At 54.7% G+C, this 24,950-nt stretch overlaps 1 protein-coding gene across 1 annotated transcript; it reads right to left on the bottom strand.

The window, feature by feature from the left end:
* Positions 1–65: 65 nt before the first annotated feature.
* Positions 66–23,039, bottom strand: SPAG5 (sperm associated antigen 5; the record flags this gene model as incomplete). The annotated part of the gene is made up of 23 exons (XM_081314401.1): positions 66–210; positions 1,091–1,171; positions 1,273–1,347; positions 2,707–2,838; positions 2,933–3,013; positions 3,792–3,903; positions 4,027–4,138; positions 4,494–4,571; positions 6,648–6,756; positions 6,841–7,006; positions 7,096–7,229; positions 7,324–7,384; positions 8,368–8,503; positions 8,715–8,808; positions 16,426–16,527; positions 16,615–16,707; positions 16,806–16,925; positions 17,610–17,723; positions 18,148–18,393; positions 19,950–20,069; positions 20,509–20,701; positions 21,690–22,492; positions 23,019–23,039. 23 exons carry the CDS (start codon positions 23,037–23,039, stop codon positions 139–141), a joined length of 3,255 nt encoding a protein of 1,084 aa, XP_081170527.1. The 3' UTR covers positions 66–138.
* Positions 23,040–24,950: the final 1,911 nt, after the last annotated feature.

Genomic DNA, 24,950 nt, shown 5'->3' with positions numbered 1-24,950 from the left:
ACAACTACACAAAGCCGAGGGTATCCCTGTTGATGGGACGAGAAGCTGAGAGACAAACTGCCAGAGCCTTGCAAATATAACATTATTTATTTCAATAGACAAATGAGAACAACCTTTGCTTTCACCTCCGGGGTACCTTCAGACAAACAAGTCCACAAGATGCCGGACCTCAGTGAGGCTGGACACTTCAGCCGGCAAGGTGGAGAGGGCCTGGAAGGAAATAGGAGAGCACTGAAGCCACTGGGTTCCAGCCTGCAGCAGCCAAGCAAGAAACAGCAGCGGGAGAGAGAGAGAGAGTGTGTGTGGGGGGGTACTCTTGTCTTGGTGAGGCTGGCTGGCATTTTGGCACAGAAGCTGCAAACCTGGCCAACTGTCGTGGCAGCCATGCCCTTAGCTGGCAAGTCAAAGGGAGCATGTGAATCCCAGAAGTCATGATTCAGAAGGGACTGTAGAGGTCATCTAGTCCTCCCCTCCCCTTTCCCTCAGAGGTGGCCATCCAGCTGCCATTTGAAAAGCCCCTCCCAAAATAGAACAATCACTATTTGGAAAGGTCTCCAACCATAGGCATTTGAAGACTCGTGGACTTCAAATCCCAGAATTCTCCAGCCAGCTATGAAAGGAGGGGTTTGTTATGGGGAGGAGGAAGAGGAGCGGCGGGGGGGGGGAAACTTGTGGGGTCCTTAGTGGTCTCTCTGAGCTGGGCGCTTTCCTTGCAGACGTTTCACAACCCAGCTAGGCAACATCATCAGTGCTAGAAGGGAGTGGGCTTTGCGGATGGAGGGTCTTAAAGCATGGCTGGCTGGGGAATTCTGGGAGTTGAAGTCCACACATCTTCAAGCCGCCAAGGGCGGATATCCCTGCTCTATATGAAGCTTAATCTACTGGGTGGGTGCAAGGCCTGCTCAAAACAAGAGGACTAGCCCCTTTAGGTGCCCCAATGTTTTTGGCCCCATTCCAGGAACCTCAAAATTGGCCCCCAAACTTATTGCTACTTCTGGCCTTTCTCAGAATAAAGCCAGGGGCGAGCTGCTACCCTGGTGGACCTCCGCCTGCCTTGGGGACTTCACCAGGCAGGGCCTGGATCACCCACCTGCTTCAGCTTCGCCTCCGTCTTTTCCTGGTGCCGCAGGAGCTGCTGGGCCTGGCCCAGTCGGTCCTCCAGGCTTCTCACCTGCGGGCACAACCACGGCGCCCCAGAGGGCGGAGTCAGGACAGCCCCTGAAGGTCGGCCCACCTGGAGGGGAGACCCCGGCCCACCCGACAGACCCCCACCTGCAGCACGTGGCTGGTCAGCGCCTTCGTGTGATCAGTGTCCTTCCGCAGAAGCAGCTCCTTCAGCTTTTCTACCTGTGGGGGATGGGAGGCCGTCACGAGCCCGGAAAGGGGGCACCTGAGCACGCACAGAGTGCCCGCTCTGCTTAGCAAGCCTGGACGTTGGCCACAATTTAGCAGGGTCGAGTTGTGATCCTGCAGCCTTTTGCACAGGAAAAAAGATTCCTCACCGGCCGTATCTTATAGCTCAGTATAAGAGAGTCCTCGGCTTACAGCCATTTGTTTAGCGACCGTTCGAAGTTACAATGGCACCAACGAGACTTATGACCGGGTTTCACACTTACGACCTTTGCAGCATCCCCATGGTCACGTGATCAAAATTCAAATGCTTGGCAACTGGCCTGAATTTATGACGGTCGTAGGTCCCTGGTGTGTGTGTGTGTGTGTGTGTGTGTGCGTGTGTGTGTGTGTGTGTGTGTGTTTACTGTGACCCCCTTTTGCAAACACACTCAGCGGCAAATTTCCGCTTCTAAGCAAGACAACTTTCACTTTTATGACCTTTCTTGCCACCGTCGTTAAGTGAATCACTGAAGCTGTTAAACTCAGCACAGACATTTAAGTGAGTCTGGCTCCCCCCATTGACTTTGCTTGTCAGAAGGTCGTAAAAGGGGATCACGTGACCCCAGGAGACGACAACTGTCATAAATACGAGTCAGTCGTCAAGTGTCTAGATTGTGATCGTGTGGCCATAGGGATGGCGAAACGGTCGTTAAGTGTAAAAAATGGTCCTAAGTCACTTTTTTCACTGCTGCTGAAATTTCAAAGGGAGGGGAGCAAGTTGGGACCACCTGTATTTCAAGGTAGCCTCATTCTAGATGAGGTGCTTCCAGATCAGAGGTGGGCGACGACGTGAGGACTTCAACTCCCAGAAGGCTGGCTGAGGGATTCTGGGAGCTGAAGTCCCCAGGCCGCAAAGGGGCCACAGTGTAGGATGGGTAGGCAACCTTGCCTCTTTTATGACTCGTGGATTTCAACTCCCAGAATTCCTGAGCCAGAATTCTGGGAGTTGAAGTCCATGAGTCATAAAAGAGCCAAGGTTGCCTAGGAGATGACTGGGCCGAGCCCGAAGGAGGAGGGCCCAAGGTGCCATCATTCTCCCTTCCCGCCCGCAGGAGTTCTAAGCCCCGCCCACCTTGAACACCTTCCTTGCCTTCCTTATTTCCCGCTCGTTTGCCTTGACTGTTAGTTGACCAGATTCTTAAACTTGCCTAAATCTTGATAACCTTCTCCCAATTTCCCACCCGTCTTCCAGATCCCGCGTCAGGCGAAGGAAAGGAGAGCACCCCAAAAACTTCAGCGTGGGCTGCAGTTACGGCCCCCGCAAGGGTCCTGGAAGCCAGGCGCAGTGCAGCCCCCTCCCCCGCTCCCTGGCACCTCCTGCCGCAGCCAGATCTTCTCCTGGACGTCCGGCCATCGGGTCCCGCTCAGCTCGTCCAACAGAGTGGCGGCTGCCGTCTCCGACTTCTGCAGCTCCTCCTTCAGCAGCGCCACCTCCTCTCGCAGCGTCTGGGGGACAAAGGCAGGTCGGTCGCCGGTGGGGCAGGGCGAGGAGGAGCCCACCTCCCAGCTCATGCCCCCCCCAGCCCCCCCCCGGACGTACCACCACTTCCCTCCTCTGGTCGCTCAGCTGGAATTGCTTCTCTCCTTGCTGGCGCAGCAGCTCCCGCAGCTCCTTCTCGCTCTGGGGGGAGAAAGAGGGGTCTTTGGAGGACTTATTGGGGCTGGGGGAGAGGGCAGCGGCACAGCACAACCCTCCCTTCAAAGCAGCCCCCCCCCGAGGATGAAGGCCACCAGGTTGCAGAAGGTGGCCCAGCTAGATGACCTCTGGGAGTCTGACTGAGAATCCCAGCTGGGAAGGGGCTACCTGAACCACCTAGTTGCCCCCCCCCCCGTTGGATTTATTCACAACATTAACAAGAACAAAGAAAAACTAAACAAGACATTAAAAATGTTTATAAAAAACACATAAGTTGTCCATCTTGTTGAATATTAATGAATATATTTCAAGAATAATAGTTCCCCCCCTTGCAAAACAAGCATACAATTTCTGGCATGCTAGAACGGGGTGGGGGTAGGTGTCCAACTATGGCAACTTTAAGACTTGTGGACCTCGACTCCCAGAATTCTGAGAGTCGAAGCCCACAAGTCTTAATGTTGACAATGGAATTCTGGGAGTTGAAGTCTGCAAGTTTTAAAGTTAAGTAGGGAATTCCGGGAGTTGAAGCCCACAAGTCTTAAGTTAACTAGGGAATTCTGGGAATTGAAGTCCACAAATCTTAAAAATTGACTATAGAATTCTGGGAGTCTTAAAGTGACTATGGAATTCTGGGTGTTGTAGTCCACAACTCTCAAAGGTTGAGTAGGGAATTCTGGGAGTTGAAGTCCGCAAGTCTTAAAAGTTAACCAGGGAATTCTGGGAGTCCCAGCCCACGCAGCGCCCCCCACCCCCCCCAGCGCACCTGGATCCTCTGGTGCAGAGCCTTGCTGAGCTTGGCCTGGGTGGCGTTGCAAGCGTCCAGCTCGGCCTGGTGTTCCATTTTCGACATCTCCAGCTGCTGCTGCAGCTGCAAACTGCCAGGAGGAAAAGGGGAGCTCAGCGCAGAGCTGTTTCCCCTGTGGAGAAGGACCAGGAAGACCCCCTCCCCCTTCATCCTGGTCCAGCAGAGCCAGCCCCCCCCTCCAGCCAGCACTCACATCTGTGCCTGCCGCTCTCTGATGTCTTCTTGGCAGCACCTGGCCAGCAGGCGCAGCTGCTTCAGTGCCAGGCGCAGGTCCTGGGTGTGGCTGGCCAAGGAAGCCTCAATCTCTGCAGACAGAGTCCGGTCAGGGAGGAGGGAGGGCAAGGGGGGGGATTAGGAAGAGGGATTGCCCCAGAGTCAGAATAACAGAATTGGATGGGACCTCTGAGGTCTTCTAGTCCAGCCCCCTGCTCAGACAAGAGAACCCCTTATACCGTCCCTGACAAGTGGCTGCCCAGTCTCTCTTTAAAAACCAGGGGTCTCCAACCTTGGAACTTTAAGACTTGTGGACTTCAACTTGAAGTCCACAAGTCTTAGGACACTCTTACCCTCTACTATCCCACACAAATGGCTGCCCAATCTCTTCTCAAAAGCCCCCACAACTTCCAGAGGCAAGGAGTTCCACTGGCTAATTGTTCATACCTGAGGGCTGGGGAGGAAGGGCCGGGGCTGCACGCATAAACGCGGTGGTCTCGCTCCAGAGGCCTGGGATCTTTTTGGCTGAAAGAGACAAAGGTTGCCTTCTTTGGGAAAGTCCCCCTAACCAGGATAAGTGGTTCTCGACTTACAACCATTCGTTTAGCAACTGTTCCCTGAAAAAAGGCACTCAGGGCTGCTTTTCCCCCAAGCCAGCATCCCCAGTATCACGAGTTCAAAATCCGGGCTTTTGGCAACCAGCATGTATATACGATGATCGCAGTGCCCGTGTGTGTGTGTGTTACAACCCTCTGTTGTAACCTTCCACAAGCCCCCATTCACTTAACAAGTGTGACTCTCAACATCTGCATGGGTTCACTTAAGAATGGTGGCAAGGAAGGTCGTAAAACGGGGCAAAACAATTGAAGATGCGTCTTGCTTGATGCAAAAATTATTGTCTTGTTGTTGTAAGTCAAGAACTATTTCTAACACACAAGTCCCACTAAACATTGTTAAAAACTTAATAATATAGTTAATTGTTAGATGATTAGTGCCAGCCATTGGCAGTTCCCCAAAAAGGTCATCAGATGGGAGCAAAGAGGCTTCTTTGCTTCCACTGATGAGCCAAGGGTCTCAGACCCCGACAGACCCCATTGGTGAGAGAGTTTTATGGTCAGGGAGGGACCAAGACCCCCCATAAATACCTCTGCACGAGGGGCTGCTCTTTGTTCTAGTTCTCCATTTCTCCTTCTAGTTCCAGTTCTCCTCTCCTAGCTCCTAGTCCTTCTCTTGTTTTAGTTATGTAATGCTAGCTTGTTTTGTTTTATTTTATTTCTCTCTCACATGCAGGCATGAATGCTTTCATGCCAAGTTTTTCTTTCTCTTTGATCTATCATGAATAAAGCTAATATGATTGCATCTCTGCGTGATGCCTTTGCTTGGAAGCTCCTTTAACGATTCACTCGTGAGAACACCTCTCAAGTTGGTAGCCATAGGATGGTTTAAAGGAAAGCTTCCAAGCCAGCCAGGATCTATGCCACAAGATGTCTGGGAGACCCGGCTCAAATCCACTTATAACAGATGGCAGGACTTCTCCTATCGTGACCAGAAGTCATCGATCAAAGACGGCGTCCCTGCCTACATCCAAGACTTCAGTCCCTGAAGCAATCTCAGCTGCAGATGAAAGCACAAATGGCCTTCATTCCGTAATAATAATAATATAGTTAAACGGGAAGGAAATATAAGAGAAAACGGGTTGTTGAGCTGATAGCTCCACCTCCCCCCCTTGGCAAAATCAGAATTTTGTGTTTTATTCACTTGTTCATTTACTTATTAAATTTACTGGCTGCCCCTTTTCCCAGAGGCCAATCCCGGGCGGCTTATAATATTTAAAAAAAACTATTTGTCAAAATAATGATTTAAAAGCTAACCAGCTGAAGTAAGGTGAGATGTATGATGTAATGATGGGAATGACTCTGCAGGGTCTGTGTCCCTTTAAGAGCCTTTGGTATAAAAGGCAAGGCTCCGCAGATGTGTGCGGTCTCTTCCATTTGCTGCTGTAACTGCTGTGTAACTGCTGTGTGTTGGAGATTGCTGTATTAACACGTGTAGGTATATTGTTCCTGATGTATGATAATGTAGATAATGTAAGATAAGCCACCATTTAATATAGACCACTGTTTGTTTACTCCTGGGTTATCTCAGCGCAATGAGACTGTGCACGCTGACACCATATAAACAATACAAATAAAATACTGTAAAGTATAGGAAGTCCTCAATCTACAACAGTTCATTTAGTGACCGTTCAAACTTACAACAGCCCTGAAATAAAGTGACTTAGGGCCATTTTTCACACAACCACGGCGGCATTTCCCATGGTGACACGATCAAAATTCAGGCACTTGGCAACTGATTTGTATTTATGACGGTCACAGTGTCCCGTGATCCCCTCTTGTGACCTTGCGACAAGCAAAGTCAATGGAGGGGAAGCCAGATTTACTTAACAACCATGTTACTAAATGTAACAATTGCAGTGATTCGCTTAACAAGTCTGGCGAGAAAGGTTGTAAAATGGGGCAAAACTGATTTAACAACAGAATTTTTTGGCGGGGCCTCGTAAGTCGAGGACCAAGTGCAGGTGGCCAGAGAAGGGCTCCTCACCTTCCTGGGAGGCCGCTCGCAGGACGCTGTCCACCAGGGAAGGCCCCGGGCGCTGGGAGGGGGTCTGGCCCGGAGTGCGGTTGCTGCTCTGGGGGGCCACTTGGGCTGCCTGGGAAACAAGCCAGCATTGAGGAGCCCTTTCCGGAGAAATTCAGGGGCCACCAGCCCGGCCAGCAAACAGGGTCCCTCCTACCTCTCCTGGCAGGGCCGTCCGCAGGATGTCCGCAGCCCCCAGGCACTGGGCGTGGAGACCCCCCAACTCCTGCACGGCCCGGGAGAGCCCCCCCAGGCCGCTTTCCGTGTGCCGGAGCTCCGCCCTGACGCCGGCCAGCTCGGCAGCCAGCGACTCCTGCTCCTGCCTGCGGGAAGGGAGGGAGCGGAAGAGGTCAGAGGGTGGGCTCGGCCGCCCCCAGCCGGAGGGATCGGAGAGGGGGAGCCGGGCCCTTACTGGAGTCTCCGGTGGGCATCCTTGAGGTCCTCCAGCAGGCTGCTGCGTTCTCTCAGAGTGGCCAGGCTGGCCTTCAGCTCTTCCTCCGTCTCGCTCAGCTGCCGGCGGGCAACCTGGTTCTCCTGCTCCAGAAACTGCAGGGGGGCGGCAGGGAAGGGCACCCTGAAATAGGCCCAGGCCTCCCCTCCCTCCCTCCCACCGCCAGCTCCCTCCCGGCCCCCAACCTACCTCGCGGCAATCCGAGGCCTCCCGAAAGTCCCGCTGGGCACTCTCCCTCTCCTGGGCCAGCCTGCGAGGGGGGGAACCCCCCAAGTTAGAGGAGGGGGCACCTGGACGCGCCAAAGCTGGTTTACAAGTCAGGGACAGCTACGGGCAGTCCTCCCTTTACGGCCAGAAGTGAGCCCCAAGTATATGCTGCTACGCGAGGCCGTTGTTAAGTGAGTTTGGCCCCATTTTACAACCTTGCTTCCCACCGTTAAGTTAGGCTAGTAAGATGGTCATTAAGTGAAGCTGGCCTTCCCATTGACTTTGCTTGTTAGGAGGTTGCAAAACGGGAATCGCGCGACTCCGGGACGCAGCGAGCGTCGTAAATATGAGCCAGTCGCCAAGAGTTTTGATCAGACGAATCCCGAGGATGTTGCCGTGGTCATAAGTGTGCAAAACGGTCATGATTTCTTTCAGTGCCGGTGTAACTTAGAACCGTCCCTAAGTGAAGTGTTGTAAGTAAAGGACTACCGGTACCTCCGACTGATGGGTGAGCCAAATGGCAAGTAGGCTCAGAGTTTCACTCACCCCTCAAACGGCCAGGGGTCTTCACAGCTGCCGCCTCCCCAAAAGGCCCTCAGCGCTATAAGAGTCTCACTCGGTCTTTGGGAGAATTAGAGGGGGGGGCCCTGTGGGAATTGCCCCCTTGACTCCTGGGGGGCTGAAGTCCACCCTCAAATGAAGGAACCCAGGGGTTGGGGGCAGCCCTTTTAAGAATAGGCCATTTATGACTGGGGTGTGTGTGTCCAACCTCGGCCACTTTAAGACCTGTGGACTTCAACTCCCAGAATTCCCTCTGCTGGCTAGGGAATTCTGGGAGTTGAAGTCCACAGGTCTTAAGGTGGCCAAGCTTTCCCAGGTGAAATTAAATAAAAGAGAGACCCCAGAGCCACGCCAGTCCATCCAGCGGTCGGAATCCTGTCAGCCATGGCTGAAAACATCTGGAGGGCGGCAGGCTGGCCAAAGCAGCCACACCGCTGCCCCCCTACCCAGCACATCCGGACTCACCTGGCGGTCTCGTCTTGCAGCTGCAGGACGGCCGTCCTCTTCTCCTCCAGCTGTTGCGTGAGGGACAGCTGTTCTTCCTGCAGCTGCTCCAGCTGATATTCCGAGGCCGTCACTTTTTCCAGAGCGGCCTGCAAGTCTGCGGACAGGGCCGAGGTCAAGCTCCCGCCCGCTCTTGGTGGGCAAGACCCCCAGAAGGGGACCCGAGGCTTGTCCTCCCCCTCCTTCCCCACCATCTGTGGTCAAGCCCAACTTTTGTGACTTCTCTGCTCCAGGCCCGGCGTGCTGGACACGCGCCACAATTCCCAGCGCCCGCTTTGAACCAGGCGCAGCGGATGGTTGGGGCTCACCTTGGTCCAGCCGCCTGTTAGTCTCCACCAGCTCGGTCACCCGACCCAGTGCTTCAACGAGTTCCACCGTCCTCTCCTCCAGCTTCTGGCAGACCTGCACATGTCACGCGGGAGGGCATGGACTTTGTAGTCCCTGCCTGTCTGGCAGGGAGCCACGGCAGCGGGACCCACTAGTGGGGGTGAGCCCAGAGATGGAGGACCCTTGTTCAGCTCAACCCTGTTCTCCACCTTTCCCAGCTGGGTAGGAATGTTGGGGAGGGGGTCCAGGAGCCCCCTGCTATGGAGGGAAAAAGAGGGGATCCACCCTCCGTGCTCCTCGCCCCTTTCCTTGGAGGGGGGAGAACCTTCCAGTGTCTGGAGGTCCCAGTTCTGCAGAGTGGCTGATGGGCCAGAATTGAGGGAGCAGCTCAAAGGATACAGAGAGGGGGTCCTCGGCTTACGACCAGAGTAGAGCCCGATTTCTGTTGCTAACTGAGACAATTGTTAAGGGAGTTTTTGCTCCGTTTTACGGCCTTTCCTGCCACAGTCAAGTGAATCACTGCAATTGTTAAGTTAGCCGCATGGTCGTTAAGTGAATCTGGCTTCCCCCGGGGCCTTTGCTTGTCAGAAGCTCTCAAAAGGGGATCATGGAATCCCCGCCAACCAGGGATGCTGCAACTGTCAGAAATATGAGATATTTGCCAAGTGGCTGAATTTTGATCATGTGATCATGGGGATGCCGCAGCAGTCGTAAGTGTGAGGACTGGCCATGTCACTTTTTCCAGCACCTTCATAACTTTGAACCTGAAACTTTTGCTGAAGGGTGAAGCTTTAAGGCCGAAGAACGCCAGAGGAAGCGGGGGGACACACACCTGGAAGGATGGAGTTTTGGGGAAACTGCATCTCATCATTTGCAACCACAGAGGTGTGTTGGCCCACAATGCGGCTCAGTCCTCGATTTACAACAGTTTGTTGTAAATCAACAGTTTGTTGTAAATCAGCAACCGTTGAAAGTTACGATGACACTGACAAAAGTGAGTTATGTCTGTTTTTCACACTTACGACGGTTCCTGCGTCTCCAGGGTCAGGTGATCCCCTTTTGCAACCTTTGACGAGCAGAGTCAATTGGGGATGTTAGATGTTTTGTGCCAGCCATGGCAGTTACCCAAAAAGGTCATCAGATGGGAGCAAAGAGGCTTCTTTGCTTCCACTGATGAGTCAGGGGTCCCCGGCCCCTGCAGCCCCATTGGCGAGAGTTTTATGGTTAGGGAGGGGCTGAGACCCCCCATAAATACCTCTGCTCAAGGGGCTGCTCTTTGTTCTTGTTCTGTTCTAGTTATGCTATGCTTGCTTGCTCTCTCACGCAGGCATGGATGTCTCCATGCCAAGTAATTCTTTCTCTCTAATCTATCGTTAAATAAAGCTTCATATGATTGCATCTCTGCGTCATGCCTTTCACTTGGAAGCACCTTAACGATCCATCGACCTCGTGAGACCATCTCACAAGTTGGTAGCAGAGGATGGTTTAAGGCAAAGCTTCCAAGCCAGCAGATAGCAATGAGATGTCTGGAAGTTCCAGCACAAACCCATTTAAAATGGATGGCAGGAGGTCTCCGATTGTGACACGAAGTCTTCAATCAAAGACAGCAGCCCTGCATCCACCCCATGATGCGAACTCCGCTCCAGGTGAGAGCACAGATGACCTCCATTCCCCCAGAGGATCCAGCGGAGCGCCAGGGACCCCTCTGCATGCCACAGAGGGAAGCATGGAAGGCTTGCAGTCCGCCCAAGACTGCCCAGATGCAGCAGAAACAGCCCTGGCCTAAGCCAAACGCCGCGTGAGCCAGATGACTGAACAGGAACGCGAAGAGCTGCTTCTAAAGTTCCTTGCAACACAAAGGACGCCACAAGCCTCTCCACGGGGGACCCCAGCGCAGGAAGCCTCTGGACACCTGGTGAGTCCTTCCCTAGCGCCCACGAGGCCCCCTAATATGGCGCCCACCACCCTGAGTGACCCCGGGACCCCAGAGCTTTTGGCGCAAAATTCCCCACCAAACTGTAACCTACAGCTTCCTGGGGCAACCGGAAGCAAGATGGCGGCCCCCAGGGCACCCACATGGCCTGATACCGGAAACAAGATGGCGGCCCCCAGTACACCCACATGGTCTAATAAAGATAGGCCTCAACCAAGCCTGGAGGCCCAGCAATCTGTAGCATCCAGCCAAAGCGGCACGGAAACCGCCTGGTCTTCCCCACCAGAAAGCCTTAGGGCCTATGATGACAATGAAGCCTGCCCAGCCGCGCCTACTGCAGCAGAGATTGGAGCAACTATCCAGGCCCTGGTTGCAGCTCTGGAGGCTAAAACGACTACAGCCACAACATCGGTGGTAGCAAGGCCTCCAACCCTCTCCCCGGGGCCTAACTGCCGGGAGGGGTCCAGCCTGGAGCCTCCCAACTATATCCTGCAATCCCAGAGGGCCCCCAGTGAACCCCCGGGGCCCCCAGCCTACTTTTTGCCGCTGCCCAGTCGCCCTGCTTGCCAGATGGTCTTCGGGGGGGCCCCGGAAGAGGCCCCCCCTCCAGAGTCATCTTCAGCCGCCCCCAGGTTCTTCAGGACCAGCGATGGGCTTCTCAAGGCAATCCGGGCAATCCATGTGCCATCCAGCTTCCATCTTGCAATCCTCAGGAAGTATCTCCAGGGCTTCTGCCGGCCGGCAGACTTGGGCAACGCCCTCCCCCGGATCACATGATTTCCGGGCATGCCCAGTCGGAGCTAGCCAAAAATCAGAGAAAAATCCCACCAACTACCACCAGAGGGATCCCTCTACCATTCATCTCAATGGACAGCTCTCAAATGTTTGCAAGTGGGACCGACAAGAACTCTTTTTTAGCTGCCTCTCTCCTCCCAAACGATTTTAAAAAACTGCAACTTGGGGGGGAGAATTACAACAGTTGGAATAGAGATGTGCAGGTATGTCTATTAAAGGATGGGACTCTATAGATGGTTCTGAACCCGCCACCTCTCCCCTGGGGACCCCGAGAAGAGTGGCGTCATAGACAAGCATACACTACTCTGCTGAGCTCACTGGATGGCAACTTGTTCTCCAGCATTCCAGATGGACTCACAGCTGGTGACGTTTGGCGGTTATTATACAATTTATTCAACAGCGACAGCATCGGTTCCATCACCAGACTTACAACTGAGTTTTACTCCTCCAGACTGAGGTTTGGAGCTAGCATGCCTGAACATCTTGGAAAATTGAAGGCACTCAGGGCAGAACTGGTGTCCAGAGACCACCCTGTAACTGATGCGAACATGGTCGCTGTCATTCTGGCTTCCCTGGACAGAAGTTGGAGCAACTTCATTGTTTCACTGGAAGGGACAAGGAAGGAAGCCATGACTCTGTCCTACCTCACAGGGAGACTCATCGAAGAAGATAGAAGGCGAAGAGATGCAGGAGAATACGCCAGAGTCACCACTCAGCAAGCCAGAAGGGGGCGCCACAACTCAGAGCAGGTTAATGCTCTACTTAAGTGTTTCATCTGTGACTCTGAGGGGCACCTCAAGAAAGACTGCCCCCATCACCAACAAGGCCCCAAGCGCGGTCCCAATCAAGGAAGGGGCAAGGGGCATGGAAGGGGGTGTGGCGGGGGCGGAGGTAGTGCCAAGGGCAATTTTCTGCATACTTGTTCTCTCTCCCCCACCACAAAGGCTGACAGCCCCACTGACTTATGGTTACTGGACTCTGGAGCTTCATCTCACATTACCAATATGAGTCAAGGGTTTAAAAGGCTAAAGAAAATTAACTCATCTGTCAAAGTGGCCAACGGTGATAAAGCTTTAGTTGTTGCGGAGGGCACTGCCTCTGTACCCGGGCTGGGAAAAGCTGAAGGGGTATTGCATGCTCCCTCCATTGCCAACAACCTATTAAGCATTACCAAATTATGTGACGATGACAAGGTGGAAGTTTTATTTCGCAAAGGGGGAGGTCATGTCACCCGGAACCAGAGGGTCATTGGAAGTATTGCCATCATAAATGGTTTGCCATACTTCTCCCCTGAGAACCCACCCACCTCAGAAGGGGCCCCACAGCCAGCCCCAAGGTTGTTTAAGGAGTACAAGGCCAAAGCGGTTGTACCCAAGCCCCCTCAGCCAGCCCCAAGGCTGTTTAAGGGCAGTGTGGGCAAGAAACCCGAATCTCAGCAGGCACCTACAGCACCACTCAAGGCAACTAGAGCCAAGAGGGTGTCAGTGGGGAAGCCACTCCACGATAAGTGTGCCCATCTCTTACACAGAAGATTAGGTCATGCGAGCTTCCCTGTAGTTAAAAAGATGGGAGAGTTTGCTGAGGGAGTCCAGCTCAAGAATTGTGACGTATTCCTGGACTGTGCCATTTGTAAGAAGACAAAGAGGAAGGCTGCCGCCATCCCTAAAGTGTCACTGCGTAAGGCCCAATACCCGTACCAACTAGTACATGTTGATTTGGTTGGGCCTTTCACACCATCCCTAGGGAAAAGACAGTATTTTCTCACTGCCGTTGATGATTTTTCACGATACGGCCACGTGTATACCCTCACAGAAAAATCCAAAGCCTTTGACGCCATAAAGTCACTGTACAACTTTGTAGACACCCAGTACAAGACCAAGATCGCACAACTGCAAAGCGATCGCGGGGCTGAGTTCATGTCCCGAAAATTCCAGGACTGGGTAAGGCGTAAGGGCATCTGCCATTTTCTTACTGCGCCATTCACCCCTGCTCAAAATGGTGTAGCAGAGAAAAGAAATGGAATCCTGCAAACTATGATGCGTAGTCTGATTGCAGACCCTGGGGTCGCAGAATCATACTGGGCAGAGGCGGTGCACTACACCAATTACACCTTAAACCGCACCTGGAGCAGTGTTGTGGACCAGACCCCATATTTCCTGGTCCACGGTAGGAAACCAAGTCTGGGACATTTACGTGTTTTTGGCTCTTATGCGTGGGTGCACATCCCCAAGCAGCTGTGGAAGAAGGGCAGATCTGTCTCCCAGAGACTGAGGTTCTTGGGCTATGCTCCTGGCTCCAAAGCCTATCGTTTCCTGGGAGAAGGGGGCAGGTCTGTGACTTCCCAATCTGCCTCCTTCGAAGAGGACTTTCAATTGGACCCAGATCCACTCGAATGATCTGAGCCCATATGTCAACCGACCCAGCAAGGACACACCGACCACATCACCTGAGACGACCACATACCCTGCCACCGACGAAAGTGAGGAACAAGACGAAGATGCGTCCAGTCCCATGGAGGAAGACACGCCGTCTCCACCCCCAGCGACGCCTCAGAGACCCGCAGAAGAAAAGGGCGGTGAGTGGCAGAAGGTAAGGAGGTCAAAGCGGTCCAACAAAGGGATCCCGCCAAAGAGAATTGACATTGGGCACATCGCGTCCGTCAACAGTGTTGTGGTCACCCCAAAATCCTTCTCTGACATCCAGGAGCTGCCCATCGAAGAGCAGGAGAAATGGCAGCTCGCGATGGAGAAGGAAATGGACAGCCTAAGAAGACTCAAGGTCTTCACCTCCCAGCAACCACCAAAGGAGAGGAAAGTCATTGGCACAAGGTGGGTTTACAAGGCCAAACCACTTGCCAATGGCCTCTACCTGTATAAAGCCCGTTTGGTAGCTCAGGGCTTCGCTCAGCGCTACATGGAGGACTACGGGGAGACCTACTCTCCAACCGTCCGGGCAGAGAGTGTCAAGGCCGCCCTCGTAACTGCAGCCGCTCTGGGGGAGGAAGTCTTCCAATTCGACATCCAGACGGCTTACCTCCACGGCAACTTGGACCGGCAGATCTACGTGAGGGCCCCTCCTGGCTACCAGCAGGAAGGGGGAAATACATGGTTGCTCCACAAAGGGTTATATGGCCTCAAGCAGTCGGGGAAATTATGGTATGACTGCCTTAGAAAAAGTTTAGAACAAGTTGGTTTCACTGCATCCCATGCAGATGAATGTGTTTTCACACGCAACTCCAAGGGTACCACAGAACGGGTGTTAGTTTATGTGGACGACCTACTATATGTAGGGCCTGACAAGGAAAGGTGTGATGAATTTGCCAAGGCCCTGGAGGAAAGGTTTACCCTGAAGTCTTTGGGGCGGGTTGACAAGTACTTGGGTGTGCACATCTTGGCCACTAAGGGGGGGTTCGCTCTATCTCAAAAAGAAAAGATAGAGGAGTTATTGGCCAAATGCAAAATGGCAGAATCTAACCCAACGCATAGCCCGATGCAAAGTGACTATTACAATCACACTCACAAGGACGGTCCTGAGTTCACAGATAATAAGCTTTACAGATCTGTGATTGGCTCCTTGCTATACATCAGCAATTGGAGCAGGCCTGACATAGCTTTAGCTGTGAATCTACTGTCCAGGCACGTGGAACACCCAAAGGAATTCCACTGGACTGCTGTTAAAAGGGTACTTAGATACTTCAGGGGCACAGCTAATGCCCTCCTTGTGCTGGAACCAGAGAAAGGGAAGACGGCCCAGCTCTCCGCTTACTCAGACGCAGACTGGGCTGGCGACACCAAGAGTAGACGGAGCACCTCTGGTTTCCTCATATTGCTAAATGGCTGTCCTGTCCATTGGCATGTTAGGCAGCAAAAATTTGTTTCTTGCTCCACGGCTGAGGCTGAATATGCCAGCCTGTCAGACACGGCCAATGATTTGATTTGGTTCAATGATCTGATAACGAGCATCTGGGCATCTCCTCCTCTGCCTATCCAAATTCAAGAGGATAACACAGCCGCAATTGCAATCTCGGGGGCATATGCGGTGGGCTCTAGGTCCCGCCACATAGACATACGCTATAAAAATGTCAGGCAGCTTGTCAAAGAGGGTTTTATACATGTTGAGCATTGTAAAACAACTGACCAGATAGCTGATCTGTTCACCAAACCTGTTCCCATTGACCGGCACAACCTTCTGTGTAAGCGTTTGTGTTTGATCTTCTAAACGTTTTTGTGCATGTCTATGATACCTGCTCGCCCCTCACACACATTTACTGGTCCCTGTCATTGGCTGGCAAGAAGGGGAATTGTTAGATGTTTTGTGCCAGCCATGGCAGTTACCCAAAAAGGTCATCAGATGGGAGCAAAGAGGCTTCTTTGCTCCCACTGGTGGGTCAGGGGTCCCCGGCCCCTGCAGCCCCATTGGCGAGAGTTTTATGGTTAGGGAGGGGCTGAGACCCCCCATAAATACCTCTGCTAAAGGGGCTGCTCTTTGTTCTTGTTCTGCTTCTTGTTCTGTTCTAGTTATGCTATGCTTGCTTGCTCTCTCACGCAGGCATGGATGTCTCCATGCCAAGTAATTCTTTCTCTCTAATCTATCGTTAAATAAAGCTTCATATGATTGCATCTCTGCATCATGCCTTTCACTTGGAAGCACCTTAACGATCCATCGACCTCGTGAGACCATCTCACAGGGGAAGCCAGACTCACTGAACAATCGGGTGACTGGCTTAACAACTGCAGCGATTCACTTAACAACTGCGGCAAGAAAGGTTGCAAAACGGGGCAAAACTCACTTAACAAATGCCTCGCTCAGCAAGAGTAATTTTGGGCTCAATTGTGATCGTAAGTCGAGGACCACCTCTGGCACACTGCCCCCATAAGAAGTGGGGGGGAATAATGGGTCTCTTAACAACTGGAGCAGGCCCCCCCCACTCTTCCAGCCCCCCCCTCTCCAGGAAGAAGCCTTGCCTCTTGGTGCCGGGCGCTCTCAGTCCGGGCAGCCTCCACCTCCTCCGCCATCTTCCGGTGGGCCACCAGGCATCTGGTCACGGCGCTGCGGCAGCCCTGGTACTGTGGGGGAAGACCGAGAAGCCCCCCGTCAGCGCAGGGAGGCTCCGGCAGGAGGGGTGGGGGTTGGGGTCAGCAGGCAGCACTCACGTCCAGCCGCATCTGCGCCCAGTCGGCCTGCAGGGCTGTGGCCAGTCTGTCCCCTTGGGCCACGTGGCGGCCGCATTCCAGCAGGAGGTCCTCCTGCAAAAAGGGGGGAGTGCAGAGAAAGCGGCAGCCATTGGAGGCAGTGGGCAACCCCCCTGGCCCGGCCTGAGCCGCAGCCCTCCCCGTCCCCCCACCTTGTGCGCTGTCGCCTCCTGCAGCAGGACGCACAAGCGCCGTCGCGACTCTGCGCTCAGCTCCAGGGTGCGGATCTTGGCGGAGGCGCTGGCCTGCAGAGACTCCAGGACCAAGGTGGCCTGCGGGGAAAGCGAGGGTGGTTGGGTGCTCAGGTCTCCCTCTGAGCAGCTCTCCTCCCCAGTGGCCAGGCCGGCCCACAGGGTGCGACACAGGCAGTCCTCGACTTACGAGCACAAGGCAGCCCCCAAATTTTTGTTGCTCAGTGAGTTTTGGTCCATTTTACGACCTTCCTTGCCGCTGCCGTTAAGTGAACCAGCGCGGTTGTTAAGCAGCTAACATGGCTGTTAATTGAATTCGGCTTCCCCCGCTGGCTTCGCTCGTCAGGAATTTGCAAAAGCCAATCAGATGACGCTGTGACCGTCTTAATTACGAGCCGGTTGCCAAGCGCCTGAGTTTTGATCACATGACCACGGGGATGCCGGAACGGTCGTTAAGTGCGAAAAGACCACTTCTTCCGGTGACCATGCAACTTTGGTCACTAAACGAACCATTGTAAGTCGAGGACTACCTGTACAGGCACGGTCCTGGGTGAGCAAATTGGCAGCCAGGGATGCAAGCCTCCCCCCCGCCCAATCCTGCCCCCCATTGCCCGTGCCCAGCATTCCCAGCCAGCCCCCCCTCGCAGGGGGCTTTGGGGAGGAAGAGGGCTGGGGGCGCCTGGCTGGCATCTTGCCAGCTTCCAAGCAGGCTCAGCTTTTTCTGGGGTGGGGGTGGGGGAAGAGACCCACACCCATCTTTCCTACCGCCTCCTTGGCCTTCAGGGCGGCCTGTAGCTCCCCGGCCGCAGTCCGCTGCTCCTGGTTCCACTGCTGGACCTGGGCCCGGGCCCGAACCAGCAGCCGGCCCAGTTGCCTCTGCTGCAGGAGAGGGAGGGGGGGGGGTTAGCCAGGGCAGGCAGTACAAGAGGGGGAGGGAGGGAAGGAGGGAGGGAAGGGAAGGAAAGGAAGAATGGAGTACAAGAGAGGAAGGGAAGGAGGGAGGGAGGGAGGACAAGAGAGGAAGGGAGGGAGGAAGGGAAGAAAAGAAAAGAGAGGAAGGGAGGGACAAAGGAGAGGGAGGGAGAGAGAAAAAAAGAAAATAGAGAAAGGGGAGGGAGGAAAGAAAGAGGGAGGGAAGAAAGGGAAGGAGAAAGGCAGAAGGGGAAGGAAAGAAGAGAGGAAGGGAGCGAGGGAGGGGGGATGGAAGAAAGGGTGAAAGAGGGGGGGAAGGAGATGAGAAAGGCAGAAGGAAAGAAGGGAGGGAGGAAAGGCCGCCCCCCTCCCCCCCCCCAGGGATGCTCACCTGCTCCTGGAGTGACCGCCGGTCGTCCTGGAGGTGCTGGAAGGAGGCCTCCACGCTGGCCTGGAGCTGCCTGGAGCCGGAGGCCCACGCTCTCTGCCGAGGGGAAGGGCACTGGCTGGGCAGGGCAGGGGGAGGAAGGGGCCCACCGGGTATTCGCCCCCGCTGCCCCCCCAGCCTGGCACCCTCCAGGCTTGGGAGAGTCCGGCAATCCTGGCCGTAGCCGCCCTCCGGCCGGGGAAAGGGAGGCTGCAGCAGACTCAGGCCAGGCGCCAGGAAGGGGCACCTGGACCTTCGGACACCCCCCCTGCCCCCCCTCCCCGACTCCCAGCAGCAGAGGGGGGAGCCTGCAGCAGATGCTGCTCTTCTTGTCTTAAGGAGGGGGTCAGAGACCCCTGGGGAGGGGTGCGGGGGTCTCCCGCGTCTTTCTTAGGAAGCGGCCAGATCAAAACCAACATCGTTTGCCAAAGGAGGATCTTTCTAGAATTTAAGACAATGTCATTTTCCTCCTCATTTTTGTCTATTTCAAAAATAAAATATGATTTTTCCATTAAAAAATATGGATCTATCTATCTAACGCAGGGGTCCTCAACCGTGGCCCCTTTATGACTGGTGGACTTCAACTCCGGCTGAGGAATTCTGGGAGTTGAAGTCCACCAGTCATAAAGGGGCCACGGTTGGGGACCGCTGATCTAATGGGTTTAATACTGTTATTTTTCCGTGATGCAATGGATATATACGCCCACTTCATTTTTTAATACAGTAAATACCAATTCACCAATATCCAAATTCTGCCCGTCTTTCTGGGGTCCTCCCGATAGAATTTGTAAAAATGGGAACGGGCTCTACGAGAAAAACGTTTTAAGGGACCCCTCCTCAGGCCCCCTCTTTCCCTGCAGGGCCCAATTTCATTCCCCTGCGAGGCTTTCCTGACACCCAAAGGCCGATTTCACATGCCACAAAGCATTCTGCGAAGTCCTCGACTTACGACGGAAACGGAGCCTGCCCCACTATGGCTGTAAAGTGGGTCACCCATGTGACCGATCCAATTTTTACCACCTTCCCTGCGGCAGGAGCTAAGCCAACGGGTGGTCACAGAGCAAACACGGCGGTCGTTAAGTGAGCCAAATGGTCAGCTAGCGGCTGGTGTTGCCAAATACCGAGAAATAAATGCCGATTTTTTTCAGCCACACCGGCGGAAAACCTGGTTGGGGGTTGCTGCTGAGTGGCTGGTGTGAGGTCATGTGACCCGGGGTGGTGGTGGTGGTCAGCCACAGTGTGACTTCGGCACCAGGTTGCGAGTGCTATGCAGAGTCCTCACAACGTTTCGTTTAGTAACCGTTCAAAGTCACAGCAGCATTGAAAAGAGCGCGTTATGGCCTGTTTTTCGCCTTTACGACCATTGTAGCATGACAGGTGATCAAACCTTGGACTGCTTAGAAGCTGACTCATACTTATGACGGTCGCAGAGTCCTGGGCGTCCCACTTAGGCGACCTTGTGTCAAGTAAAATCAATGGGGAAGTCAAACTCACTTAACGACCGTGTGACAAAAACTGCTAGCTAGAAGTCATGGTGTATCATCTCCCTGGGGATACACGCAGTCCTCAACTTGTCGTAAGTTGAGGACTGCCTGTATCCCCAGGGAGATGCAGTGACTTCAAACGGTTGCCAAGTGACCAGCCGTAAATAGAGGACTACCTGGGAGAGGGTTTGTGTCTCCGACTTCCCACCCAAGCTGAGAGAGAACAGGGGAGCTGAGGCACCCGCACCCCCGAGCCCCCTCCCCAGAGGGAGCAAGACTTGCCATCTCCTCGCTGGCGCCCTCCAGCCGCTGGGCCAGGCCCTGCCGGGTCTGCTGGCTCTCCTGCAGGGACTGGAACCGCAGCCGCAGCTCCTGGTAGAGGTCGTGGTAGAGTTGCTCCTCCTGCCAAGGGAGAATAGTTGGAAGGGGCCTCGGAGGTCTTCTAGTCTAGCCCCCTGCTCAAACAAGAGACCCGAGACCAGGGGTGGGGAACCTTGGCTCTTTTATGAGTGATGGACTCCAACTCCCAGAATTCCTGAGCCAGCCACACTGAGCCTAAATGCTGGCCCAGGAATTCTGGGAGTTGGAGTCCACCAGTCATAAAAGAGCCAAGGTTCCCCACCCCTGCCCTAGACCACTCAGAATATCAGGCTATCGCAGGGTGCCTGTTCCTCCCCACCGGAGTGGTACCCATTTATCTACTCGCAGTTCCATGCTTTCAAATTGCTGAGTGGGCAAGGAAAGGGTGCTCACACCGTTACGTGGCACTCCGGTCTTGAACCCGGGCTGTCCCATCCCGGCAGGTCACGCTGCCCTCTCACCCCACCCAGCCCCCGCTTACCTCATTGGACTCGGAGGTGGGGGTCTGGGTGGCCGCGTCCCTCTGGTCCGCTGGCCCCACCAGGGCTGCCGGGGGCCGGAAGTCCTGGGCGGCCCGGATCTGGTGCGAAAGGGCTTCCATGATGATCAGGGTGCTCTGCAGGCGCCCCTCCAGCTCCACCCGGGAGAGGCCGCTCAGCTGATCCCGGGAACAGCTGGGGAGACAGAAGCCCCCCCCTCAGTCCCAGGCAGGGCAGCGGGGCTCCCCCAGGAGCGATGGCTCTGCCAGGCCTCAGATTGTTAGGACAGGTCCCTGGGTCTCGCATTTCCAATTTAACCCTCAATTTTGGGGTTCTCCATGTTCTGCCCCGGAGCCCCCACACTTGGCTCTCAGCCAAGATAAAGGTAGACCAGGGGGGCTGCTGGCTGAATCCTTTCCCACCAGCCCTCGTCTCTCACGCTAGGTTAGTCTGGTCTTCCTCCACTGTGGCCCCTTTAAGAGGAGTGGACTATGCTGGCCGGGGAATTCTGGGAGTTGGAGTCCACCCATCTTAAAGTTGTATTCTTGAGAAATACTGCCTGAGTCTCTTTGGAAAAACAAAACCCAGGTTATGGGCTGTTGCCATCGCCTGAGTTGCAAGAGTTATTGCTGCAGGGCGAGAGTGTGGAAAAAGGGAGGGCTGGCTTGGTCTGGTGGTGAAGGTGCTGGGCCAGAGACCAGGAGACGGTGAGTTCTAGTTCTGCCTTAGGCAAGAAAGCTAGCTGGGTGATTTGGGGCCAAGCAGGAGACAGCGAGTTCTAGTCCCGCCTTAGGCAGGAAAAGTGATAGGGTGACATTGGGCCAGTCCCTCTTCCATGGACGTTAACCCACCTCACAGGGTTGTTGTTGTTGTGGGAAAAACAGGAGGACTACCAGAGTTACTTGTCAAGTAAACAAGTAAATAAGTAAAATGTTCCAAGCGCTCTGGAATGTCCGGGGCTCCCCCACCACGCAACCAGGCCCAGTTTGAGTGCTGTTGCCCCTCCCTCTTCCCCCCCACCCATTCCTCACCCCCTCTTCTCCCTTTCCCCAAACTCCCAACAAGAGCGACAATGGGAGAAAGTGGCCTGGCTGCCTCGGTTACCCTCCTGGCCGCAGCCTTGAAGGGCCTGGGGAGGTATGGGGGGGGGTCCCTCTGCCCCAGGCTCTTCCAGCAAACTCACTGCCAGAGAAGGGAGTCGGTTTCGGCTGTGCTGTCGGTGGTGGGGGCCTTCTCTGCAGGGGAGGTGTTAACGCCAGCTTCCCGGAAGCTGAGCTGGGAGGTCCAGGCAGCTGCAGACGCCAGAGAGACGGGGGTGACGCTGGTGCCCTGATTTTTGCGTGGGAGGTTGCCAGAGCGGCTGCAGGCTTGGGCACAGGTGGGGCAGGCAGGGCTGGGGCTGCCCCTCTTGGGGACTGGCCAAGAGGGGTCCGTCCCTGCTGGAGACACCCCGAGTCCATCGTCCAGGAAGCTCAGAGGAGACCCCCAGAGGCCGTGGCACACGCAGCCCGCCAGGGAGATGTGGGCAGTGCCTGGGTCCTGGCACAGGACAGGCAACTCCTGGCCCTCAGGGGAGGCCGTGGCATCAGCCTCCGGGGCAGCCGAGCCAGGTAAGGGGGCCGGGCTCAGCTCCGAGGGGGTCTTTGCCCCCAAGTCCTGGCAGCTCAGGTGGGTTGCCCAGGCTCCCGCAGACGTCTCCGAGACGGGCGTGCTGGTACGGTGGCCCTGCAGCAAGGCTGGAGCCAGGCAGGGGCTCCCGTGAGATCCTGGGGCAGCAGGGCTGGCAGTGGTCCCCGGCTCAAGGGTCCGGCTGCCCCCCTCTTCCTCCTCCTGGGGGGCCCCGACTGGGAGGCCGCGGCGGAGGTCGGCGAGCATGGGCGAAGCGGGCAGGAGCTGCTCCAGCCAGTCCAGGGGGGCCGTCCAGGAGATGGTGCCCGGTGCGGGTGATGCGTTGGGCCCATTCTGGGCAGAGGAAGCCGCCGGGTCCTGAGGTCAAACAGGGGGAGGTTAAATGGGGGGGGGAGACACACTCCAACTGCCATTGCAGAGGGAACAGAGCCCAGAGCGGGAGGCTGGCCAGGGCCCCTCCCTGACTCGGCAGGGGGCCTTGGCTTACAGCACAGTCTGGCTCGGGAGGAGGGGCCAGAAGGACCCAAAGCAGGTTAGGTGCCCAGAGTTTCTAGTCCTCAAGACTTTCAGCCCGCCTCCCCTCCCCCGGACTCTCAACCACGGGAGAGGATACGGGGCCCGTTTCACGCTTTCCCCAGAACTCCCGGGGAAGAGAAGCCTCCGCGCAGCTTCGTTTCTTGCCCCGACACGGAAGTCAGCTAAACACGCGTCCCCTCCCCAGGGAACGCCCTGACTGAGACTCTCCAAACAGCCGGGCGGCGGCGGCGGCAGCTTCCACAGCAGGGAGGACGAGACAGGCAGCCCCCGCTGCAAAAAGCCTCTGGGGAGGATGGGCCTTGCAGTCCAGCCCCTCGGAAGCCCCCTCCCCAGCGCCCGCACCCACCTGGACCCCAGAATCTGCCATGCTGGGGAGACTCGCCGCCGCCGCGGGTTTTTTTTTTGAATGAAACCGCCGCCGCGCGTCCTCTGATTGGTCGCGTGACGTCATCGGCTGCGGGAGGGGGGAATGGGCCCTCCGCCAAGCCACGCCCAGCGGCCCTCTTCCAGGACGCTGATTGGCGGGGATGCCACAGCTCGCGCGCGTCTCTCCCTGCTTCCCCCCTCCCGTTTCCGAGTCGTGGGAATACTCCGACACGGGTCTTGTGGCTCCTGACGGTCAGGAGTAAACGTTATTTTCCCGCAGCAGAAAGGATGGTTGCCCGGGGCTAGCAGTAGTGAAGGTCAAGGAGTTTAGAATTTGTAGATAAAATTATTTGATAAGTGTTTAGTTTTTAACTATAATCTTGTAACGGGAATGGAACGAAGAAGCTTGCCCGGGAAACCAGATGTATGTAACTCATTAACCACAATATAAAGGGCTCTCTGTGGGTGCTGCCACCCAGAAGAGGGGATTGACTTACTCCCCAGAGCACATGAAGGTAGGAGAAGGAGTAACGGATAAAAGACATTAAAGAGAGATCCAGACTGGAAACAATTTCGTGGTAATGAGAACAATCGATCGGCGGAGCTGCTGGCCTCCCACGAGCTCCATTGCTGCAAGGTTTTCAAAAATAAGACTAGACAACCATTTGACTGGGATGTTACAGAGCCGTGTTCCTCCACCTTGGCGGTTTGAAGAGGGGTAGACTTCAACTCCCAGAATTCCCAATGGGGAAGTCCACCCCTCTTCAAACCACCAGGGTGGAGAAACACTAGCATTAGCTTGCAGAGAGAGTAAAGAGATCAGACGGGTTCCTGACCTACTTGAGAACTGCCTCCAGAGGTGGTGAATGCTCCAACACTGGAGGTTTTTAAGAAGAGACTGGACAGCCATTTGCCTGAAATGGTAGGTTGGACTAGATGACCTCCAAGGTCCCTTCCAACTTTATATATTATTATTATTATTATTATTATTATTATTATTATTATTATTATTATTATTATTATTATTATTAAACTTTCCCATACAAAAGGTAGAGGAGTGAACTAGAGGAAAAACTACACTGAGCCAGAACTGGAGGCCGTATTCCAAGTGTGGCCTTACCAAGGCGTTGTAAAGCGGTATTAACACTTCGCGTGATCTTGATTCTATGCCTCTGTTTATGCAACCCAGGATTGTGTTGGCTTTTTTGGCTGCTGCTGCACATGGCTGGCTCAGGGTCAAGTGATGGTCCGCTAGGACTCCAAGGTCCCTCGCACAGTTCCTGTTTTTAAGCCAAGTCTCTCCCAATCTGTCTTTGTTGCCTTTGGTTTTTCCTGCCTAAGTGTAAGACTTTGCTTTTCTCCACGTTGAAACTCATTTTGCTGGATAGGGCCCATTGTTCAACTTGGCCAAGAACTTTTTGGATCCTGAGCTTGTCTTCTGGGGCGTTGGCTACTCCTGCCAGTTTGGTGTCATCTGCAAATTTGATGAGTTCCCCTTCAATTCCCTCATCTGAGTCATTATTGATGGAGATGTTGAAGACTCCTGGGCCTAAGTCGGAGCCTTGTGGTACCCCACTGCTTACTTCTCTCCATGTGGATGTAGTGCCCTTGAGGACTACTCGTTGAGTAAGGCTTGTCAGCCAGCTACAGATCCATCTGGTGGTGATGCTGTCTAGCCCACATTTTTCTATCCTATCAAGGTCGAGCAGCCCAAAGACAAATTGTCCCTGGCCACAAGGACCCCAGACTGGAACAGGGACCCCGAGGAAATCCACCCCAGGCCTCAAGCGTTTTTGATACTTTCACTGGAGCAGGGATAGGCAACCTTGGCTCTTTTATGACTGGTGGACTTCAACTCCCAGAATTCCTGAGCCAGCATGGCTCAGCTTGGAAACCTCTCTTTCCCCTCAGC

This window comes from Vipera berus, assembly GCF_964194415.1.
Source record: "Vipera berus genome assembly, chromosome: 1".
Lineage (NCBI taxonomy): Eukaryota > Metazoa > Chordata > Lepidosauria > Squamata > Viperidae > Vipera > Vipera berus.
This window is presented reverse-complemented; position numbering and strand designations above follow the sequence as displayed.